This window comes from Triticum urartu, chromosome 3, assembly GCF_003073215.2.
Source record: "Triticum urartu cultivar G1812 chromosome 3, Tu2.1, whole genome shotgun sequence".
In the NCBI taxonomy this organism is placed as follows: Eukaryota; Viridiplantae; Streptophyta; class Magnoliopsida; order Poales; family Poaceae; genus Triticum; species Triticum urartu.
The window spans coordinates 476,423-498,130 of NC_053024.1; the positions used below are offsets into that span (position 1 = coordinate 476,423).

The 21,708-nt window shown below is 50.4% G+C and overlaps 1 protein-coding gene across 1 annotated transcript; it reads right to left on the bottom strand.

The window, feature by feature from the left end:
• Positions 1-1,598: 1,598 nt before the first annotated feature.
• Positions 1,599-5,166, bottom strand: LOC125542226 (serine/threonine/tyrosine-protein kinase HT1-like). The gene is made up of 3 exons (XM_048705179.1): positions 4,399-5,166; positions 2,585-3,040; positions 1,599-2,201 (listed from the first exon to the last, which is right to left on the bottom strand). Exons 1-3 carry the CDS (start codon positions 4,768-4,770, stop codon positions 1,932-1,934), a joined length of 1,098 nt encoding a protein of 365 aa, XP_048561136.1. The 5' UTR covers positions 4,771-5,166; the 3' UTR covers positions 1,599-1,931.
• Between the last annotated feature and the right edge of the window lie 16,542 nt (positions 5,167-21,708).

The following is a 21,708-nucleotide window of genomic DNA, read 5'->3' on the forward strand; positions in this document are numbered from 1 at the left end:
CTTCTCTCATGTATACCTTGTTGTTTGTGTAGTTGTTGCCTACTTGATGGACTAAGCTAGTGCTACCAATGAGTTAAAACAAAGTGAAGGCACACAACATGCCATCTACTAGTCTTCAAAGAAAAGGGTATATATAAAGGGGAAATCAATATTCATGTAGGTGAAACACTTATTATTTATGTACGTGTGATGAATTCCTTTGGGTTACAATTGGTATATTGTTACTTATATAAGCTGTACACATCCAAGAAGCTTGAGGAGGAGGAGGAAGACAACGGCGGGAGGCTGAACTGAACTGAAGATTATCATGCACATGTGATTTTTGTTCAGTGGTTCTTTATTGCAATATGTTTTCAAGTTATAAAAAAGGAACTCTATGGAAATATAAGTAAATTTTGAAAGAGAAATTGGGTAGATTAGCACCGAAACCATTTATCTACTGGGGGGTGGGCATCTTATCCATGAAATTATTGTTAATTTGTGCCATTTACTGAATTGTAAAAGATTTATGAATCGTTCACTTGAGTCTTTCACGTGGCAGTGACACAAAACGCGATGAAACTAAAAGATACATCAAAGCACTTCCAAGTCTCTGTCCCTTAGAGCATCTTTAACAACATCCCTATAATAGAACAGCAAAAAATAGTTACTGCGCACCAAGAAGTTGGTTTTGCCTCACTTGAATTCTTTTTGCTCCAACAACAGCCCTAAAATAGGGCACAAAACTGCTCCAAGAGCTGCCCTATATTAGGCACGACAATTGCATATATATTTAACGAACATATTCATATCAAACTCATCTCAAATAATTACAGAACAAAATAATACAAATACTACAAACATAACATTAAATTTATCAATCCAAAACATCAAATTATTACATAGTTCATCACACAAATTGTTAATTATACAAATTATTTATCACATGATACAGAGAACATAAAGATGAAACTAGGGATGTTGTTCCCCACTTTTCCCTTTCCACCGTTGTAACCACGCTTACCACTTGCATGGTAGTGGATATGTATAGTAACAGCGGCTCGGATTATGTGGGGGAGGCGAGCAATGGGTTGGATTGTAGGAGGCGCTTGAGGTCTTCGAACGCGGCCCTCACCTTATCCGCTCCAGTAGAACTCGTTCTTGCACAGGACTCGATAAAGCGGCGGGGCCTTTCTCCTGAGCCTGGATATGAACCGGCTAAGGCTTGCCACGCAGCACGCGAGCTTCTGGACCTACCAAATTGTTTCTGGAGGTTTGAGGTTGATGATTGCTTCTATGGGTTTGCTCAGATTTTACTCTTCTATGGGACTGTCTCTTTTCAATTTGTTCCCAAGATCTCAAATATCCAACAAGTTGGCGCTAGGCAAATCAAACTGAATATGCTATTATGCCCTTCTCCCTTGAATTTTACAGTATGAAAGCCAGTTCATGTGACAGGAATTTTGCCTTCTATCTGTACAACATTGTGTATTCTTGATGCAGCATGGTAGAAAGTTCATGCCCAGGAGTTTTACATCTAGTGCGACAAAATGGCAATCCCTTCGGAGAAGCTCAGTTATGTAAGGCTAAGATAATGGTAATTCTTGCTGAAGCAGATAAAAGAGTAGGAACACGATTCATGAAGAGCTCAGTTATAATTACAATTACAAAAGCTAGCTAGTTCATGGTTCCATCACTCGGTCACAAGTAGACGGCAGCCGATAGATAATCTGCAGGGAGAACTGCTTTGTCATATCTAGATAGAAACGCACGGCGGCTTCGACGGCATCATCAATGATGGCAATCATAATAACCAAGAAGAAAGGAAAAACGAAATTGGAGCGAGCCTAGATGCCGCAATAATAGAGGGCCGGCACATAGAGAGGAAGAAACTCAGAGAAAGGTGCATATTATACATGGCGAGGATGAAGGAGGAGCACCGCCCGCAGACATCATGCCTTGAGAGAAGCGGACCGTCGCATTGATTTCACCCGAGGGAAGCACCGGAGAAGGCTCTGCTGGTGCTGCGGGTGGTGTTGCGGCGGAGGCGGTATGTATGACAGGAAGAATGACGGGTCGTTGTCAAGCGCTTCCTTGTAGCCCTCGAGGACCATGACGATATCGTCAAACTGAGGTCTTCTTTCCGGGTTTGTCGCCCAGCACTGAGATATCAGATGGCTCATGGCCACAGGGCACGAAGCAGGTAGCGGTGGCCTCGCATTCTGCAAAGAAAATTAGCTGGTGTTACAAAAAGCATGTAGAAATCGACAGTAAGAATAAACAAATATTTGCCCAAACTTAAGAAGTATGCCTATGGTGGTACTTGCCAGATATTTATGTTTGTTGTACAATACAAATTGGGGAATTATCACGAAATTCAGCGAAGAATAACATTGACAGCTGAGCACACCAACACACTTCAATTCTCGAAACTGAGCTGACGAACGTGCTATGTATACTTATCAAGCACATAAAACAAGATATCTGTCGGATGACGGACAAGCAATTCTACCATGGTATGCCACGAATCAAAATTAGTCTCCAGAATCTGGGAGCGAGAAAGTAGCATCCACACATAAAACAAGTGGTGCATCAACAAACATACCTTGAGGGCGACAGCTATAGCAGCCTGCTCAGGTGTCATCTCGCTGAATGGAACCAAAGCAGTTAAAATCTCCCACAAGACGATCCCAAAGCTGTACACATCGACTTTTCTAGTATGGTTTTTCTCCTTGATCATTTCAGGAGCCATCCACCGATAGGTCCCCGTAAACCCCTTGCCGCTACCGCACTGCGACTCCAAACATGAGATCCCGAAATCCGCCACTTTGACGGACATATCTTCCCCGAGAAGCACGTTCTCTGACTTCAGGTCCCTATGGAGTATCCCCTGTGAGTGCAGGTAGCTCATCCCACGGGCAATGTCTAGAGCTAGTTTCAGAACTAGTTCGATGGGGACTGAATGAGGCTCTTGCTGGTGTAGATACTTCCTAAGGGAACCCCCTGCCATGTACTCAGTGATGATACAGAACACTGGTGGTTTCTTGCATGCTGCAACGAACTGCAAAATCAGAAGATTACCATTATATTCCATTCCAAACAGAGACTTAACAAGAAGGGTTGATACACCAAAGTAACTAAGTATTCCAATCATTTCAAATACAACATGGATCATAAGCAAAATTGTTTCAACCTTATTACTGACATATGTTCACAACCCAGCATGTAAACTTTGCTTCATAGAAAAGCACAGTATGAGATATGGAGAATATTCGGAGGTTGGCAGTGCCTAAAAGCAGATACAGAGAACAGTATGAACTTAAGTAGTACCAACCATAATACCGTTTGAACTTTCTAGCTTAATAATCCATTTGATGCAGCCAACTAAACCTTTTCTCCATGTGACTTGTGGGGCCGAGTGAGACAGGGCCACACTTAGCAAAGGGAAAAGCGGGATTGATATTTATCTGCACATGAACTATCTATCTATCTATCACTCTCCGAGTCGATTCTCGTTATTAAACACTTAAACGATAAGATGCGCTTTTCTCTGCATCTGAAAGCAGTTAAGACTTAAGAGTGGGCGCGCCCTACATGGTCCACCACCCACTTTAATTAGAAAATCCATGTATCTAACGTTATCGGCTTATCGTGTACAGAGCTGTAGGTGTCGTGAACTCGTCAAGCCTTCTGCGACACTCTTGTCCGAAATATTCCGTTTCACCGCCATCCAAAACCACAGAGAGAATAAAAATATTTGCAAGGTTGCTTTGGTGCACTTAGTCGTCCAGACTGTACAAACAGGGGCTCTACTAACATAATTTAGGCAAAAGTACAAAGTGCTATTGCCAACTAAAAGTCATGGTTTACGAATGGACAGCAATCAGTATGGAGACAGTGAACTACTATGGAGGAAACAAACAATCATGCCTTACTAAAGATTTGTTCCAGCAGATCCATAAGTGTCAAGGGATTTCACCATCACAAACATTAACTACTACCTGAAATTCACAATTTATAAGTGTAGATGCTTTGTGGCCCGCGGTTTCTTTAACGGAAATCGCCGAGGAAGGACCACTGTTTTCTTTCCTCAAAAAAGAACAATAAAATTGATAGGGGAAAGAAGCTTGTCTGCCATGTTCTTTCCCTCTTGTTCAGGTTATACATGCATACATAGTGTAAAGAGGCATGAACAATTATTTCCCCTTGTCGATCCAACCGACGAAAGCGTAAAGTTTGCACCTTTAATGTGAAGATCGGTTGGGATGGCAAATCCTCAGGCATGGGCACCAACAACACAACCAATTTACTACTCAATTCAGATTCATATATATCTAATCTAATCTAATCTAACTAATCCGTGGTGAAAACAATGGCTGAAAGAGAAGGTAAAAAATGGGTTGGGAGTAGAGAGCGTACGGAGAGGATGTTGTGGTGGCGGAGGCGGAGGAGGAGCGCGACCTCGGAGGCGAACTGGCGCTCGAGCTCGGCGGCGAGCGCGGCGTCTTCCTCGGGCTGGCTGACCATCTTGATGGCGACCTCGCGGCCGTTGTAGCGGCCGGAGTAGACGCGGCTGTGGCGGCCGGAGGCGAAGCGCGCGCGGATCTGGAGCTTGGAGAGGTCGGCGCTCCAGAGCTCCTCGCCGCCGCCCCGGATCTTGGCCCCCGGCGGCGCCACCAGGTACTTGGACCAGGACACCGCCTTCTTGTAGTCCCCCAGCGACAGCCGCCGCTCCAGCCGCCTCCCCGCGCCATCCCCGCCGCCCTGCTTGAAGCACTGCAGGCTCTTCATTTCTATTCTCCCCGTCGGCGGAGCTCACGGCTCTGGCCTCCGGGGGGAGCGGGCGGCTAGAAAACGAGGCGCCCGGAAATCACTCCGAATCAGATCGGATCAGATCAGGCCCGGGGCTCCCGGCGAGTAAAGGCGGAGGGAGAGATTTCAGGCGGGCGCGGCGGCAGGGGGGTCTCTGCTGCCGTTTCTTGCTCCTTTTCTTTACCCGGCCCTACATTCCAGTGTCCTCCGACCTTCCATTCACATCCAATGGAAGAAACGGCAGAGGATGGTGGTGTGTGTGTCTGAGGGAGGAGGAAGAAGGTGCTGCGAAGCTGCGGGTGATTGCAGGAGGAGGAGGAGGAGGGCGATGGGGGCCGTGGTTTTGGAGAGCGGCCAGCAGCGGGGAGGAAGGAGCCAAAGAGCAGAGCAGAGTAACATGCGAAATGAGATTGCTTTTGGATGGTTTGGCAGAGAGTGATACAGTGAGTAGGAGAGTGACAGTGGGTGAAAGTGAACCAGGACTTGGTCTTGAGAGCCATCGTCTCTCCTCTGCTACCAACAGCCTTGACTTGCTTAGGATATTTTTCACACTCCACTGTGGACTTGTTGAATACTACTATGATATAACTTTTTTCTTCTTCACGAATACGCAAAGATTGTGTGTCTTTTCATTGAGAGCAACTCCAACGGGGCGACCCAATCGGACGCGTGCTTTATCCGCTTCTCGTCCGTTTGGGTCGGCCAGGCAGATGTGCGCGTCCGCATTCTTAAATGGGTCGGCTTAACCGCCCAACGGCAGGCTGACCCAAATGTGCCGGCATGAAAAAAAAAACAGCTAGCATAAAATAAACATAAGTGGCCGGTCAACCGCAGGCCAAAGTCCACTTAAACCTAATTACACATTAATTAAAATATAAAAAAGTCTGAGCCGCCCCGCACGCTGCCCAGACGTCGTCGGCCTTGCCTTACCCTTGACGTCCACGTCGCCATCGCCACTGGTGAGGCCGATGAAGACGGGAGCAGGGCCAGCCCACCCGAACACCGCCTGGTACGCTGCCAGGGCAGCCTCCTCCAGTGTCTGTTGGGGCGGCGGCATTGCGGCTAGCCGCGCGTGCTTCTCCTCCTCCTCCTAAAGCCGGAGCGCCTCCGCGTCGCGTTGCAGCATCGCCTCGCAGCGGATCTACCGCTCGCCGTCGGCCTGCTCCTGGCGGAGCCAGTGCACCTTTCAACGCTCAAGGTGGGCCGCCTCCTGCGCCGGCGTCGCAGCGAAGTGGACAGGAGGCGCGCTCACACACTCGCGGTATTTGTCCGTCCAAGTGTAGGCCTCCTCCGACCAAGTGGGTGGAGGCGGGGAGCGTGTCCGCGTCGGCTCCGGCTTGGGCTCGACGGGCGGAGGCGGGACGAAGAGCCGGGTGTGGACAAAGTCCCCCTCCGCCCACAGGGCAAGAGCTTGCTCTAGCCCATCCCAATGTGCGTCCTTCTCGAGACGGCTAGCCTCCAGAGCGTGCTACAGGGCCTCCTCGAGGGTGGCTTGGTACTCTGCCTCTGCCTCCGCCTCCATTTCCTCCGGCTCTACCCGCGGGGGCAGCGGTGGAAACGGTGGCAGGATGGCGTCGACGCCTGAACGCCATTGCTCCTCGCGTTCGAGGGCAAGCCAAGCCTCCCAGTTGGGAGAGTCGGCGACGTACTCCGGCATCCGCCGCTGCTCCGACGTGAGCTGCACGGGGCCTCTGCGCACCTCCTCGTCGTGCGCCCGCTGGGTCTGCGGAACCGCTGGCACCTGGATCCGGTGCGGATCCAGGTGCCAGTGGTGCGGCAGCTTCACGTCGGGGTAGGGAAGCGGCTGCATTTACTCCCAGCGCCACCGCGCTTGGTGCACCGGGATGTGCAGGCGCCGGCGACCTAGGCGGAAACGCGCCGGCGCCGGAGGAGGAGGGGGAGGACAAGCACAGGAGGACGAGGCGCCGGGGGTGCCCTTGCCCTTACCCATGCCACTGCTACTGCCGAAGAGGCCCATCACGTGCTAGGGAGGATGAAGATGGTGTTGCGAAGCTACGGATGATTGCGGGAGGAGGAGGAGGAGGAGGGCGATGGGGGCCGTGGTTTTGGAGAGCGGCCAGCAGCGGGGAGGAAGGAGCCAAAGAGCAGAGCAGAGTAACATGCGAAATGAGATAGCTTTTGGTTTGGCAGAGAGGGAGAGTGACAGTGAGTGAAAGTGAACCAGGACTTGGTCTCTCCTCGGCTAAGAAGAGCCTTGACTTGCTTGAATATTTTTCTCACTCGACTGTGGACTTGTTGAATGAATGCAATATGATCGCATTTTTTTCTTCACTTATACGCAAAGGTTGCGTGTCTTTTCATTGACAGAAGGAGAGTTGTAGCATCGGGGTTACAATCAGTGTGCGAGAAGGCGTGGTAGCGAGCGTAGGAGCAGAAGAGAAGGCAAGGGGTTGCTCGCCCCCCCCCCATACAACCACAAACTAAGTGCCGGGAAGGATGTTTCTAAGCCCGTTTGCGCCTGCCTTAGCCCATAGGCGCGCCTCATCTTTGATAGTGCCGAAGAAAGATGTGGGTGATTGATGGTCGGTTGTCGTCGAAGGTGCGTCCATTACCATGCTTCCGTAGCCACCATGCAGCGAGGATTATGAGAGATGACATGCCCTTGCGAGTTGAGGCCAGAGCATGGTCACATGACACCGGGCAGTCTTGTCTGGAAGGGAGTGCCAGAGATCGGTAAGTCATCTGTTGCCCTCACCCAACCAAGAATCTAATGCTATACCTGCCTGGAGAATGAGCATCCTGCAAGAAGATGTTGCATCATTTTGGGTTCTTAATCGAGAAGGCGCATGTCGCCTCATTGGGTAGGCCGTGGCGGGCCAGGCGTTCCTCCACCCAACATCGGTCCTGCATGCACAGCCAGAGGAAGAATTTGACGCGAAGCGGGGCCCATGGCCTCCACGTAAGATTCCAACGGGGGTCCGAGCGCCCCGTGGATATCCTGCACCCAGGAACATAGGTGAAGGCCATCTTCGACGACATGTGTCTTGTGATGACGTCGAGAGACAAGCCGGGAGATGAGAGGGGTGATCTCGGCCGCGGATCTTGTTGGGGAACGTAGCATAAATTCAAAATTTTCCTACGTGTCACCAAGATCTATCTATGGAGTCATCTAGCAACGAGGGAGGAGTGGATCTACATACCCTTGTAGATCGCGCGCGGAAGCGTTCAAGAGAACGGGGTTGATGGAGTCGTACTCGTCGTGATCCAAATCACCGATGATCCTAGCGCCGAACGGACGGCACCTCCGCGTTCAACACACGTACGGAGCAGCGACATCTCCTCCTTCTTGATCCAGCAAGGGGGAGGAGAGGTTGATGGAGATCCAGCAGCACGACGGCGTGGTGGTGGAAGTAGCGGGATTCCAACAGGGCTTCGCCAAGCGCTGCGGGAGGAGGGAGATGTGTCATGGGAGGGAGAGGGAGGCGCCAGGGCTTGAGGTGTTGCTGCCCTCCCTTCCCCCCACTATATATAGGGCCAAGGGAGAGGGGAGCGTAGCCTTTGGCCCTTCCTCCAAGGAAGGGTGCGGCCAGGGAGGAGTCCCTCCTCCCCAAGGCACCACGGAGGTGCCTTCCCCCTTTAGGACTCTTCCTTTCCCTCTTCTCTTGGCGCATGGGCCTATTGGGGCTGGTGCCCTTGGCCCATATAGGCCAAGGCGCACCCCCTACAGCCCATGTGGCCCCCGGGGCAGGTGGCCCCACCCGGTGGACCCCCGGGACCCTTTCGGTGGTCCCGGTACAATACCGATGACCCCGAAACTTGTCCCGATGGCCGAAATAGCACTTCCTATATATAATCTTTACCTCCGGACCATTCCGGAACTCCTCATGACGTCCGGGATCTCATCCGGGACTCCGAACAACTTTCGGGTTACCGCATACTAATATCTCTATAACCCTAGCGTCACCGAACCTTAAGTGTGTAGACCCTACGGGTTCGGGAACCATGCAGACATGACTGAGACGTTTTCTGGCCAATAACCAATAGCGGGATCTGGATACCCATGTTGGCTCCCACATGTTCCAAGATGATCTCATCAGATGAACCACGATGTCAAGGACTTAATCAATCCCGTATACAATTCCCTTTGTCTAGCGGTACGATACTTGCCCGTGATTCGATCGTCGGTATCCCGATACCTTGTTCAATCTCGTTACCGGCAAGTCTCTTTACTCGTTCCGTAACACATCATCCCGTGATCAACTCCTTGATCACATTGTGCACATTATGATGATGTCCTACCGAGTGGGCCCAGAGATACCTCTCCGTCACACGGAGTGACAAATCCCAGTCTCGATTCGTGCCAACCCAACAGACACTTTCGGAGATACCTGTAGTGTACCTTTATAGCCACCCAGTTACGTTGTGACGTTTGGCACACCCAAAGCACTCCTACGGTATCCGGGAGTTGCACAATCTCATGGTCTAAGGAAATGATACTTGACATTAGAAAAGCTTTAGCATACGAACTACACGATCTTGTGCTAGGCTTAGGATTGGGTCTTGTCCATCACATCATTCTCCTAATGATGTGATCCCGTTATCAATGACATCCAATGTCCATGGTCAGGAAACCGTAACCATCTATTGATCAACGAGCTAGTCAACTAGAGGCTTACTAGGGACATGGTGTTGTCTATGTATCCACACATGTATCTGAGTTTCCTATCAATACAATTATAGCATGGATAATAAACGATTATCATGAACAAGGAAATATAATAATAATCAATTTATTATTGCCTCTAGGGCATATTTCCAACAGATCTACCATTGGTCCAATGGTCGGTCCAGATTTTGCAATTGGCACTGCGAGCCAAGGTCACATATCGTAGAAGCCCTGAAGATGGCGCAAGTTGGCTCTGGGACACGACAAGGGCCTGAGTAAACTCTTGCGTGCTTATGTCGTACAAGCGTAAGCATCAACAAGAGTGGAGCACACTACATGTTGAACATGTGTACATGTACGTAGGTCTGGGTTTTGTATGCCGTACCTGTAGTGTCTCTCTCCCTTTGTATTTACTTGTATCTTGGGAGACAAGACACCGGTCGCACCCCTTGTACCTATATATATATATGTGCCTAGTGCACGATCAATCAATTATCGATGCACCAAATCATTCTCTACATGGTATCTATCGCAAATCGATCTCCCCGCTTCCGCTAACCCTAGCCGCCGCCATCGCAATCTTCCGCTGCCTTCGGCGCCGCCCCATACCGCCACCGCTACCCACCTCCCCGCCGCGCCGCCCTCCTGCCGCGCCGCCCTCTCCACCCCGCCGCGCGCGCCCTCCCGCCGCGCCGCCCTCCTGCCGCGCCGCCCCCTACACCACCTCCTCACCGCCACATCGTCCAACGCCTCCACCTACTCCAACCCCTTCGCCGTCGACCCTGCGAAAATCCGCGACATCAACGTCCATGCACGCGTTCCCGTCGTCCTTGATGCCTCCAACTCCACGTACTTCGCGTGGAAGACGTACTTCACGCTGCTCTTCCGCGAGAACAACCTCGTGGATCATGTGGATGGCACCGTTGACTCCCGCGCCATGGTGGATGACGCTGAGTGGACCGCGATCGACGCCACCATCATCCGGTGGTTCTTCACCACCATCTCCAAGGACCTGTTCCACACGGTCGTGAGCACAGGCGACGACGCCCGCGCCTTGTGGGTCAAGCTGAACGGCCTCTTCACCGACAACAAGCTTCAGCGCCGCGTTTTTTTTGCAGCGGGACTATTTTGACTGTCACCGGGATGAACAGTCCATAGATGACTACTGCCGCCGCCTGAAGACGTTGGCGGATGAGCTCCGCGACTTTGGCGCCAAGGTTGATGACAACCTCCTCCTCAGCACGCTCACCGCCGGCCTCAACGAGGACTTCGGTGACGCCGCCTCCAACCTCACCTTGATGCCGGAGCCCTCCTTCCCCATGTTTGTGGCGTACTTGCGGTTGGAGGAGCGCCGGATGAAGGGGGTCAAGAAGCGCATGCAGCATCACGCCCTCGCCGCCGGCACCTCCCGTGGCGCCCCACCACCGGCCGCCCCACCAGCGTCGCGCCAGCCGCCACCGGCCCCCCGCGCCTTCGGGGTACTTCCCCCTGCCGCCCGCGCCCCTCGCCCCTCCCGCTGGCCCCCAGCAGCCCGGTGGCGGGCACCGCGGCAACCGCCGCGGGGGGGCCGTAAGCAGCAACAGGCCCCCGGGGGGGGGGGGGGGCTCGTCAGCAACAGCAGCAGGTCAACCCTCCATGGACGTACGGCACCAACCCGTGGACCGGCGTTGTCCACGCGTACTCGATGCCGGTCCCTCGGGCTCCCGCCCCGGGCATCATTGCGCCTCGTCCAGCGAGCCATCAGGCCCTCTTCGCCGCGCAGAACGCCGCTCCCTACAGCGGCTATGGTGCCGCGCCTCAGCCCACGCCCGCATACGGGGCCGCGCCTGCCTACGGCGCCGCCGCGGCGCCGGCCTTCGGCGCCGCCCCCGCGCCGGCCTACGCGGGGTTTTACCCTCCTCAGGTGCCGCCGCCATGGGACCCGACCCTTCTCGCCGCCCTGCACTCTGATACGTCTCCAACGTATCTATATTTTTTGATTGCTCCATGCTATATTATCTACTGTTCTAGGCATTATTGGGCTTTATTATCCACTTTTATATTATTTTTGGGACTAACCTATTAACCGGAGGCCCAGCCCAGATTTGCTGTTTTATGCCTATTTCAGTGTTTCGAGGGCGGAACGAAATCAACTGGAGAAGTAATTTTTGGAAGGAAAGCCACCGGATAGACTTGGACTCTACGTCAGAAGATACGGGAGCTGGCCACGAGGGTGGGGGGCGCGCCCACCCCCCTAGGGTGCGCCCCCTGCCTTGTGGGGCCCCTGAAGCTCCACCGACGTACCCCTTGCACCCATATATACCTACGTATCGCAAAACTTCCAGAACAGAGATTAGATCGGGAGCTCCGCCGCCGCAAGCCTCTGTAGCCACCAAAAACCTCTCGGGACCCTGTTCCGGCACCCTGCCGGAGGGGGGATCCCTCACCAGTGGCCATCTTCATCATCCCGGCGATCTCCATGACGAGGAGGGAGTAGTTCACCCTCGGGGCTTAGGGTATGTACCAGTAGCAATGTGTTTGATCTCTCTCTCTCTCTCTCTCTCTCTCTCTCGTGTTCTTAATTTGGCACGATCTTGATGTATCGCGAGCTTTGCGATTTTAGTTGGATCTTATGTTTCTTCTCCCCCCTTCTCTCTTGTAATGGATTGAGTTTTCCCCTTGAAGTTTTCTTATCGGATTGAGTCTTTAAAGACTTGAGAACACTTGATGTATGTCTTGCGTGGGATAACCGTGGTGACAATGGGTTATTCTATTGATCCACTTGATGTATGTTTTGGTGATCAACTTGCGAGTTTCGTGACATTGGGAACCTATGCATAGGGGTTGGCACACGTTTTCGTCGTGATTCTCCGGTAGAAACTTTGGGGCACTCTTTGAGGTTCCATGTGTTGGTTGAATAGATTGAATTGAGATTGTGTGATGCATATCGTATAATCATGCCCACGGATACTTGAGGTGACATTGGAGTATCTAGGTGACATTAGGGTTTTGGTTGATTTGCGTCTTAAGGTGTTATTCTAGTACGAACTCTAGGGCTGTTTGTGGCACTTATAGGAATAGCCCAACGGATTGATTGGAAAGAATAACTTTGAGGTGGTTTCGTACCCTACCATAATCTCTTCATTTGTTCTCCGCTATTAGTGACTTTGGAGTGACTCTTTGTTGCATGTTGAGGGATAGTTATGTGATCCAATTATGTTATCCTTGTTGAGAGGACTTGCACTAGTGAAAGTATGAACCCTAGGCCTTGTTTCCTATCATTGCAATACCGTTCACGCTCACTTTTACCGCTTGCTACCTTGCTGTTTTTATATTTTCAGTTTATAAAAACCTATATCTACCATCCATATTGCACTTGTATCACCATCTCTTTGCCGAACTAGTGCACCTATACAATTTACCATTGTATTGGGTGTGTTGGGGACACAAGAGACTCTTTGTTATTTGGTTGCAGGGTTGCTTGAGAGAGACCATCTTCATCCTACGCCTCCCACAGATTGATAAACCTTAGGTCATCCACTTGAGGAAAATTTGCTACTGTCCTACAAACCTGTGCACTTGCATGCCCAACAACGTCTACAAGAAGAAGGTTGTGTAGTAGACATGACACTCTGCCCCATCACCGAGTTCCTACGGTGGCGGTGGTGACTGGTACATGGACTCGGGCGCCACCGCTCACATGACTGCTCATCCCAGTAACCTCACGTCTGCCACTCCTGTTCATACTCCCACTCGCATCACCGTTGGTAACGGTTCCTCTCTACCCATTACACTTGTCGGTCATATGTCGTTTCCTTCTACTTCTACTCCTGTTAACATGTCTAATGTTCTTGTATCTCCCAACTTAGTCACTAATCTAGTTTTTGTTCGTCGTCTTGCTCGTGAGAATCCTATAACTATGAAGGACGCCCGTACACGGATGGTACTCCACCGATGTGATAGCCCGGACGAGCTTTACCCGGTGCATCCCTCCTGCGCCACCACCACTCGTCGTCCCACCATCTTCGCCGCTAGTGTCGATCTTTGGCACGCCCGCCTCGGTCACCCCAACTCCACTGTTATGCGTCAGATTCTTCAGAGTTTTTCTTTCTCATGTAATAAGGTTGACGACCACACTTGTGATGCTTGCCATCTTGGCAAGCACGTTCGTCTCCCCTTTAGCGAGTCCACAAACATTTCCACCTTTCCGTTTCAGTTATTGCATAGTGATGTTTGGACATCCCCGGTTACGAGCAACACGGGCTATCTATACTATTTGGTGATATTGGATGATTTTACCCATTATGTGTTGACATTTCCTCTTCGTCGCAAGTCCGACGCTCTCGCCACACTCACAGCTTTTTATTAATATGTCACCACACAGTTCGGTCATCCCATTCTCGCCTTGCAAACTGACAACGGCAAGGAGTTTGACAACGTTGCCGTCCGCAATCTTCTTGCGTCGCATGGCACCATTCTTCACCTCACTTGTCCCTATACGTCACAACAGAATGGTCGCACCGAGCGCGTCATTCGCACCCTTAATGACTATGTCCGCACGTTGCTCTTCCACTCCTACGTGCCTCCTCGGTTCTGGTCGGACGTGCTCGCGACCGCCAGCCTTCTCATTAACATTCGCCCGTGTCGTTCGCGCTGGAACTACACTCCTCACCAGCTCCTCTTCAGTGCAGTTCCATCTTATGATGGTCTTCGCATTTTTGGGTGTCTCTGTTATCCTAGCACTACGTCCACTGCTCCTCACAAACTCGCTCCCCGGTCGCTTCCATGCATCTTCCTTGGTTATCCTCCCAACACCAAAGGTTACCGGTGCTATGATCCAGTGTCCCACCGCATTTTCATTTCGCGACATGTGTACTTTGATGAGCTGGTGTTCCCGTTTCAGCAGGTACCGTCACCCTCGGCGTCTCCCGCGCCGGCGGCTCCTGTCACCGTGGCCCCCGCTGCGGCCCCCACCGCGGCCCCCACCGCGGCCCCCTCGGCAGGCCCCGCCGCCACGGCTCCCTCGGCGGCCCCTGCCGCGGCCCCCTCGGCCGCCTCGTCGTCGAGGCTACACCCCTCACCGGTGTGGTCACTCGGGCTCGGACTGGGACACTTTGTCCTAGCACGCGCTACACGTCTGACGAGTACGCGTGTGCTACATCTACCTCGACACCGTCTCCACTCCCCACCTCCGCTTGCGCAGCTCTTCGGGATCCGAACTGGCTTGCTGCGATGCGTGAGGAGTTTGACGCCCTGCAGCGCAACCGTACGTGGCAGCTTGTCCCGCGGCCTCCCCGTGCCAACGTGATCACTGGCAAGTGGGCACAAGACTCGCCCCGACGGCTCTCTCGAGCGCTACAAGGCGCGTTGGGTGGTGCGCGGCTTTCGTCAGCGTGCCGGCGTGGACTTCACCGACACCTTCGCCGCGGTTGTCAAACCGGGCACGATTCGCGCTGTCCTCGAGCTTGCTGTGTCTCGCGCATGTCCAGTTCACCAGCTCGATGTGTCTAATGCCTTTTTGCATGGCCATCTCGATGAGCAGGTGTTTTGTCAGCAGCCTACTAGTTCCGTCGACACCGACTATCTAGACCACGTGTGCTTGCTTTCCCGTTCTCTCTATGGGTTGAAGTAGGCACCTCGGGCCTGGTACCAGCGGATCGCGGCCTTCCTTCAGCAGCAGGGGTTCTGGTCCACACGGTCTGATGCCTCCCTGTTTGTTTATCACCAAGGTCCCGCCACCGCGTACCTCCTCCTGTACGTCGACGACATCATCCTGACTTCCTCTTCGCCAGCGCTTCTTCAGCAGATCACAGCTCGCCTCGACACTGAGTTCGCCCTCAAGGATTTGGGGGCTCTCCACTAATTCCTCGGTGATGACCCACAAGTATAGGGGATCTATCGTAGTCCTTTCGATAAGTAAGAGTGTCGAACCCAACGAGGAGCAGAAGGAAATGATAAGCTGTTTTCAGTAAGGTATTCTCTACAAGTATTGAAATAAGTGGTAACATATAGTTTTGTGATAGGATAATTTATAACGAGCAGCAAGTAACAAAAGTAAATAAAGTGCAGCAAGGTAGCCCAATCCTTTTTGTAGCAAAGGACAAGCCTGGACAAACTCTTATATGGAGAAAAGCGCTCCCGAGGACACATGGGAATATCGTCAAGCTAGTTTTCATCACGTTCATATGATTCGCGTTCGGTACTTTGATAATTTGATATGTGGGTGGACCGGTGCTTGGGTGCTGTTCTTACTTGAACAAGCATCCCACTTATGATTAACCTCTATTGCAAGCATCCGTAACTACAACAAAAGTATTAAGGTAAACCTAACCATAGCATGAAACATATGGATCCAAATCAGCCCCTTACGAAGCAACGCATAAACTAGGGTTTAAGCTTCCTTCACTCTAGCAACCCATCATCTACTTATTACTTCCCAATGCCTTCCTCTAGGCCCAAACAATGGTGAAGTGTTATGTAGTCGACGTTCACATAACACCACTAGAGGCTAGACAACATACATCTCATCAAAATATCGAACAAATACCAAATTCACATGACTACTAATGGCAAGACTTCTCCCATGTCCTCAGGAACAAACGTAACTACTCACAAAGCATATTCATGTTCATAATCAGAGGGGTATTAATATGCATAAAGGATCTGAACATATGATCTTCCACCAAATAAACCAACTAGCATCAACTACAAGGAGTGATTAACACTACTAGCAACCTACTAGTACCAACCCCGGACTTGGAGACAAGAATTGGATACAAGAGATGAACTAGGGTTTTGAGAGGAGATGGTGCTGGTGAAGATGTTGATGGAGATTGCCCTCTCCTGATGAGAGGAGCGTTGGTGATGACGATGGCGATGATTTCCCCCTCCCGGAGGGAAGTGTCCCCGGTAGAACAGCTCTGCCGGAGCCCTAGATTGGTTCCGCCAAGGTTCCACCTCGTGGCGGCGGAGTCTCATCCCGAAAGGTTGCCTATGATTTTTTCCTCGACGAAAGACCTCATATAGCAGAAGATGGCCACCGGAGAACCAACAGGGGGCCCACGAGGCAGGGGGGCATGCCCAGGGGGGTAGGGCGCGCCCCCACCCTCGTGGCTAGGTGGGGCCCCCTCTGACGTACTTCTTCCGCTCAATATTTTTTATTATTTCCAAAAATGACTTTCTGGAGTTTCAGGACTGTTGGAGTTGTGCAGAATATGTCTCTAATATTTGCTCCTTTTCCAGCCCAGAATTCCAGCTGCCGGCATTCTCCCTCCTTATGTAAACCTTGTAAAATAAGAGAGAATAGGCATAAGTATTGTGACATAACGTGTAATAACAGCCCATAATGCAATAAATATCAATATAAAAGCATGATGCAAAATGGACGTATCACTCGGAATCGAGGTTGTGTGTCAGGCTACTGGCTTCTTCTTGCATCAGCAGAAGTACGCCTACGAGCTTCTGGAGCGAGCGGGCATGCTTAACTGCAAGCCTGCTCCTACGCCTGTCGACATGAAGGCTAAGGTGTCCGCCGTCGAGGGATCTCCGGCGTCCGAAGCTCCCTTCTACCGCTCCATCGTCGGTGCGCTTCAGTTCCTCACACTGGCACGTCCGGACATTCAGTACGCTGTCCAGCAGGTGTGCCTTCATATGCATGCTCCTCGTGATACTCATTGGGCTCTGGTGAAACGTATCCTTCGGTACATACGTGGCACCACAGCTATGGGTCTCACCCTGACGGCATCACCTGACACCAGCCTTGTCGCCTACTCCGACGCTGACTGGGCTGGGTGTCCCGACACTCGACGCTCCACTTCCGGCTACTGCGTCTACCTTGGGCCCTCTCTGATTTCATGGTCGTCTAAACGACAACCCACGGTCTCACGATCGAGTGCCGAGGCCGAGTACAGGGCCATGGCCAACGCCGTTGCGGAGTGCTCTTGTGTCTGACAGCTACTTCAGGAGTTGCTATGCGAGGTTACCAAGGCGACGCTTGTTTACTGCGACAACGTCTCCGCAGTGTATCTCGCCGCCAACCCTGTCCATCACCGATGGACGAAGCATATTGAGCTCGACATTCACTTCGTCAGGGAGCACGTCGCACTTGGTCGTGTTCGAGTTCTCCATGTGCCCACCGATCAACAGTTCGTCGATGTCATGACGAAGGGACTACCCACCTCGACGTTTGAGGGCTTTCGGTCCAGTCTCTGTGTCACCGGCGACGTTTCGACTTCGGGGGGGGGGGGGGTGTTGAACATGTGTACATGTACGTAGGTCTGGGTTTTGTATGCCGCACCTGTAGTGTCTCTCTCCCTCTGTATTTACTTGTATCTTGGAAGACAAGACACCGGTCGCACCCCTTGTACCTATATATATGTGCCTAGTGCACGATCAATCAATTATCGATGCACCAAATCATTCTCTACACTACACATCGAGTATAATACGAGCACTAAACATGGACAGTATGAACAGTATGAACAAACACTACACATGTACTGACGGATCATCCAGTTCAACACAATAGCTCAAATCATACCAAGGAGTTCAACAAATTAGAACACATACTTCCATACTTGCATACTAAACATCAATCATACTACCAAAATCCATCACCACTAACTATCAATCATTACTGACAAGAAAAACAACTCCTATGCTACAAATTCATCACCACTAGCTACTAGAACATCACATTCTCACAGCTCGACAGTGTACAGTGCTACAAGATGGTCACAGATCTAACCGTACCATATGCTCGCAGATAGCTAGGACGAGTACATAGAAGGGGGTGATTGAACTCACAGACACATCTGTGCAGCTCGAAGGAGGCGCCGAACAGGTCAGAGAAGAGGAGGACTTGAATTGACGACGCCGTCAACGGATGGTCGGAAAAGGAGCACCACTTACCTGATCGTCGGTGTCGATCCGCGCCAAACGGAGAGCTCGAAAGGGGGCATGGTGGTAGGAATTTGAGCGGTGAGGTTAGGCTGGCTATATAGGGCGACCGATTCGACGGGTTGTGACGCCAATTCCTCCCTTCTATCCCCCAGCCGCACATCAAATGCTCGGTGATGACTCCATCCCATGTTGTGTCCTCGACACGTCTCACACGTGTCCGTGGGACGTGTCCGCGGACATTTGGCACACAAAGAGATGGCTCCACTGGAAAAAGAAAAAAAATCTACTACTGGGTCGGAAGTGTAAGGAGATTATTGATGGGTCATATGTATATATGTGTCCATTTGTGGATAATATGCATGGTATGGTACCACTTTCAGCAGCATGCATGCATCCAGATGGAGCCCGTTTGGCCTCCTTGTGGCTTCACGGGCGGGCGGGGCACCCACATCTTCGCCATGTGAGTATGCAGCACAGGTCCAGGCGTCCAGCACGTACTCGTACAGTCGTACTGGTACAGCACGTACGTACGTACGTACGAACAAAGATAGTGGGAGAGAGAGAGGGAATCAATGAAGATGGAGGTTAGTTAACACTTAACAGTAGTGCTGCAGATCGTACTTTGTGGTACTGCTACGTACGTACAACTTGCAGCCGCTGGGTGGGGCCAAATAAATGGATTATATAATTATTGGGATCGATCGATGATGAGACGAGATTCTTTTCTGACAGCAAATCAAACTAATTAAGTGCTGCTGGTGGCCCAAATCCAAAGTGTTTATTTACTGTGCATGTGCATACGCGCTGCTTTGCCGACCCCGGGGACAGACACTGCATGGTGGGCCTGCACTATACTATTCTCTTTTTGTCGGTGACAGAGGTTAGGACGGTTGTACGGCATCCGTACACCCTCTAACAAAAGAAAAGATGTGAACTAATATGTGGTTGGATGGTTAGAGAGACGATGGTATTCCAGCCCATCAGGATTCAAATCCTGGTGCTTGCATTATTTTTGGATTTATTTCGGGATTTCCGGCGACACGCTTTCAGTGGAAGGAGATGTTCTCAGAATATGCGTGTGTGAGTTTATAAGGATAAGTGTATGCGTGCATGTATGAGCGCTTGCGTCTGTACTATATTCAAAAGAAAAAAAAGAGAAGATAAGGGTTTATTTATACCAACGCCACGGCTTTCTCTTCGAGCCGGTTTTTGGCTTGGTAGTGTGTATGAATCGTGACAGATTACCCCTTATTATATCGCCTCCATAGTCGTCTCACACATTCGAACCTTTATATTCATGAGGCTCATGCAACGCAACGTAAACTATAAACCTACATAGACTTTTCCGCAAAAAAGAAAAACCTACATAGACCAACAAAATACATAGTTCGGATATAATCGATATAATTCACATCGTAGTAGTCATTGGACAACAACAAAAAAAAACAAGTTTTCATCAACGGACGGTATTAAACATAAAAAATCTATATCTATACCTACTAATAAAGTAAGATGATATTCTTGGTTTCATCCCGCGATTTTATTGATTTCGGACGTCTCCTATATTTATCTAAGGTGGTACTAATATTGCCATCGGTATAGATTTGACAAAGTACATTTTTCTATCCGTCATGGGCTTTGCCCCTCATGGGCCGAGATTGTGAACAGCAGCTTTGCCCTTGCATATGGACCGAGATTGTAGAGGAGGGTAGCAAAAATAAGTTTATTTTCATAGGGATCAAACTCATGACCTGCTGTTTCATCTCAATGTGCAGAGCCAACTGGGCTAAACCCGTGCATGTGTTATCTGAAAAGGGTCGGTTAGAAAATTAAAAGTAGCACCTCGCTCCTTTTCATTAAAATTCAGCAATTTATATGCGTGTATGAATTGCCTGAAAAATAAGCAGAGCTGCCCCGAGAATCTAAAAAGTAAATGATTATCTTTTTTTTCGAAAAGGGGGATTCCCCGGCCTCTGCATCAGAACGATGCATACGGCCCTCTTATTAAACAAATAAATAGGTTCCAAACAGGTCTAAAAGTCTCCAAAAGAAAATAAAAGGAGCTCACACAGAGCCAGAAGAGCTAGAATACAAACTAGCCAAATAAAGGACGCCACAACCGGCTGGCAAAAAAGAGAGATAGGTAAACTAATTGCCTATCCTATTACATGACCGCCATCCAAACCGGTTGAAAATATCCTGAGGTACCATCTCCCAGCGGATAGATCCAGTAACCAAATGCTCCCTGGCCTCCGTCGGAGTGAGTAGCGACCACGAACGGATCAACACCGTGGCTCGGAAAATAACCTGCAAAAATGAATGCGTGTTGTCCTGTTAAAAACCAAATCATTTCTGCAATTCCAGATAGCCCACGGCAAGGCGCAGACTCCTGCGCGAATATGTCTCGCTAAATCGGGCTCTATTCCGTTAAGCCACGTCCCAAATAACGTTTTGACAGAACTCGGTGGAGTAATATTAAAAGCAATATGGGCCATCCGTCATAAAACTTTGGCTAGTGGGCAATCAAGAAAAAGGTGTTTGATCGTCTCATCCCGATCACAGAAACTACACATAGTAGGACCTGTCCAATTACGCTTTGTCAAGTTGTCCTTGGTTAAAATAACTTGTTTATCGACAAACCACATAAACACTTTTATTTTCAAAGGAACTTTGACAGCCCAAACATGTTTGGAGCTAGGAATGAAGCTCGAATTGATAACATCAATATACATTGATTTAACTGTAAATACTCCATACCTAATAAGCTTCCAGCGTAATTCATCGAGTTGTTGAGAAAGCTGAACCTCCATCAGTCTACATACTAGACGGAGCCATTCTTCCCAACGATTGCCCACTAGCGCCCTTCTGAACTGAATATTAAGGGGGATAGATTGACATACCGTTGCAACGAACACCTCGCGTCGTTGAAAATACGATACAAGGACGGGTATTGAATGGCTAAGGGTGTCTCTCCGAGCCAAGTATCCTCCCAGAATCGCGTACTAGCACCGTTACCAATAATAAACTTTGTCATATTAAACAGGGATTGTTTGACTTTCATAAGTCCTTTCCAGAAAGGCGAGTCAGTCGGCCTTACTGTCACCTGAGACAAAGTTTTGGTCTGAAGATACTTGCTACGGAGGATTTGCGCCCAAGTGGTATCAGTCTCACTCGATAACTTCCACAGCCACTTACTGAGAAGGCATCTGTTCTTAACTTCAAGATTCTCAATACCAAGAACCCCTTGGTCTTTCGGTCTACAGATGATATCCCATTTAGCTAGACGGTATTTTCTTTTTAGTTCATCACCCTGCCAAAAGAATCGCGATCGATAAAAGTCCAGTCTTTTCCTGACTCCAACTGGGACTTCAAAGAACGACAAAAGAAACATAGGCATGCTCGTGAGAACC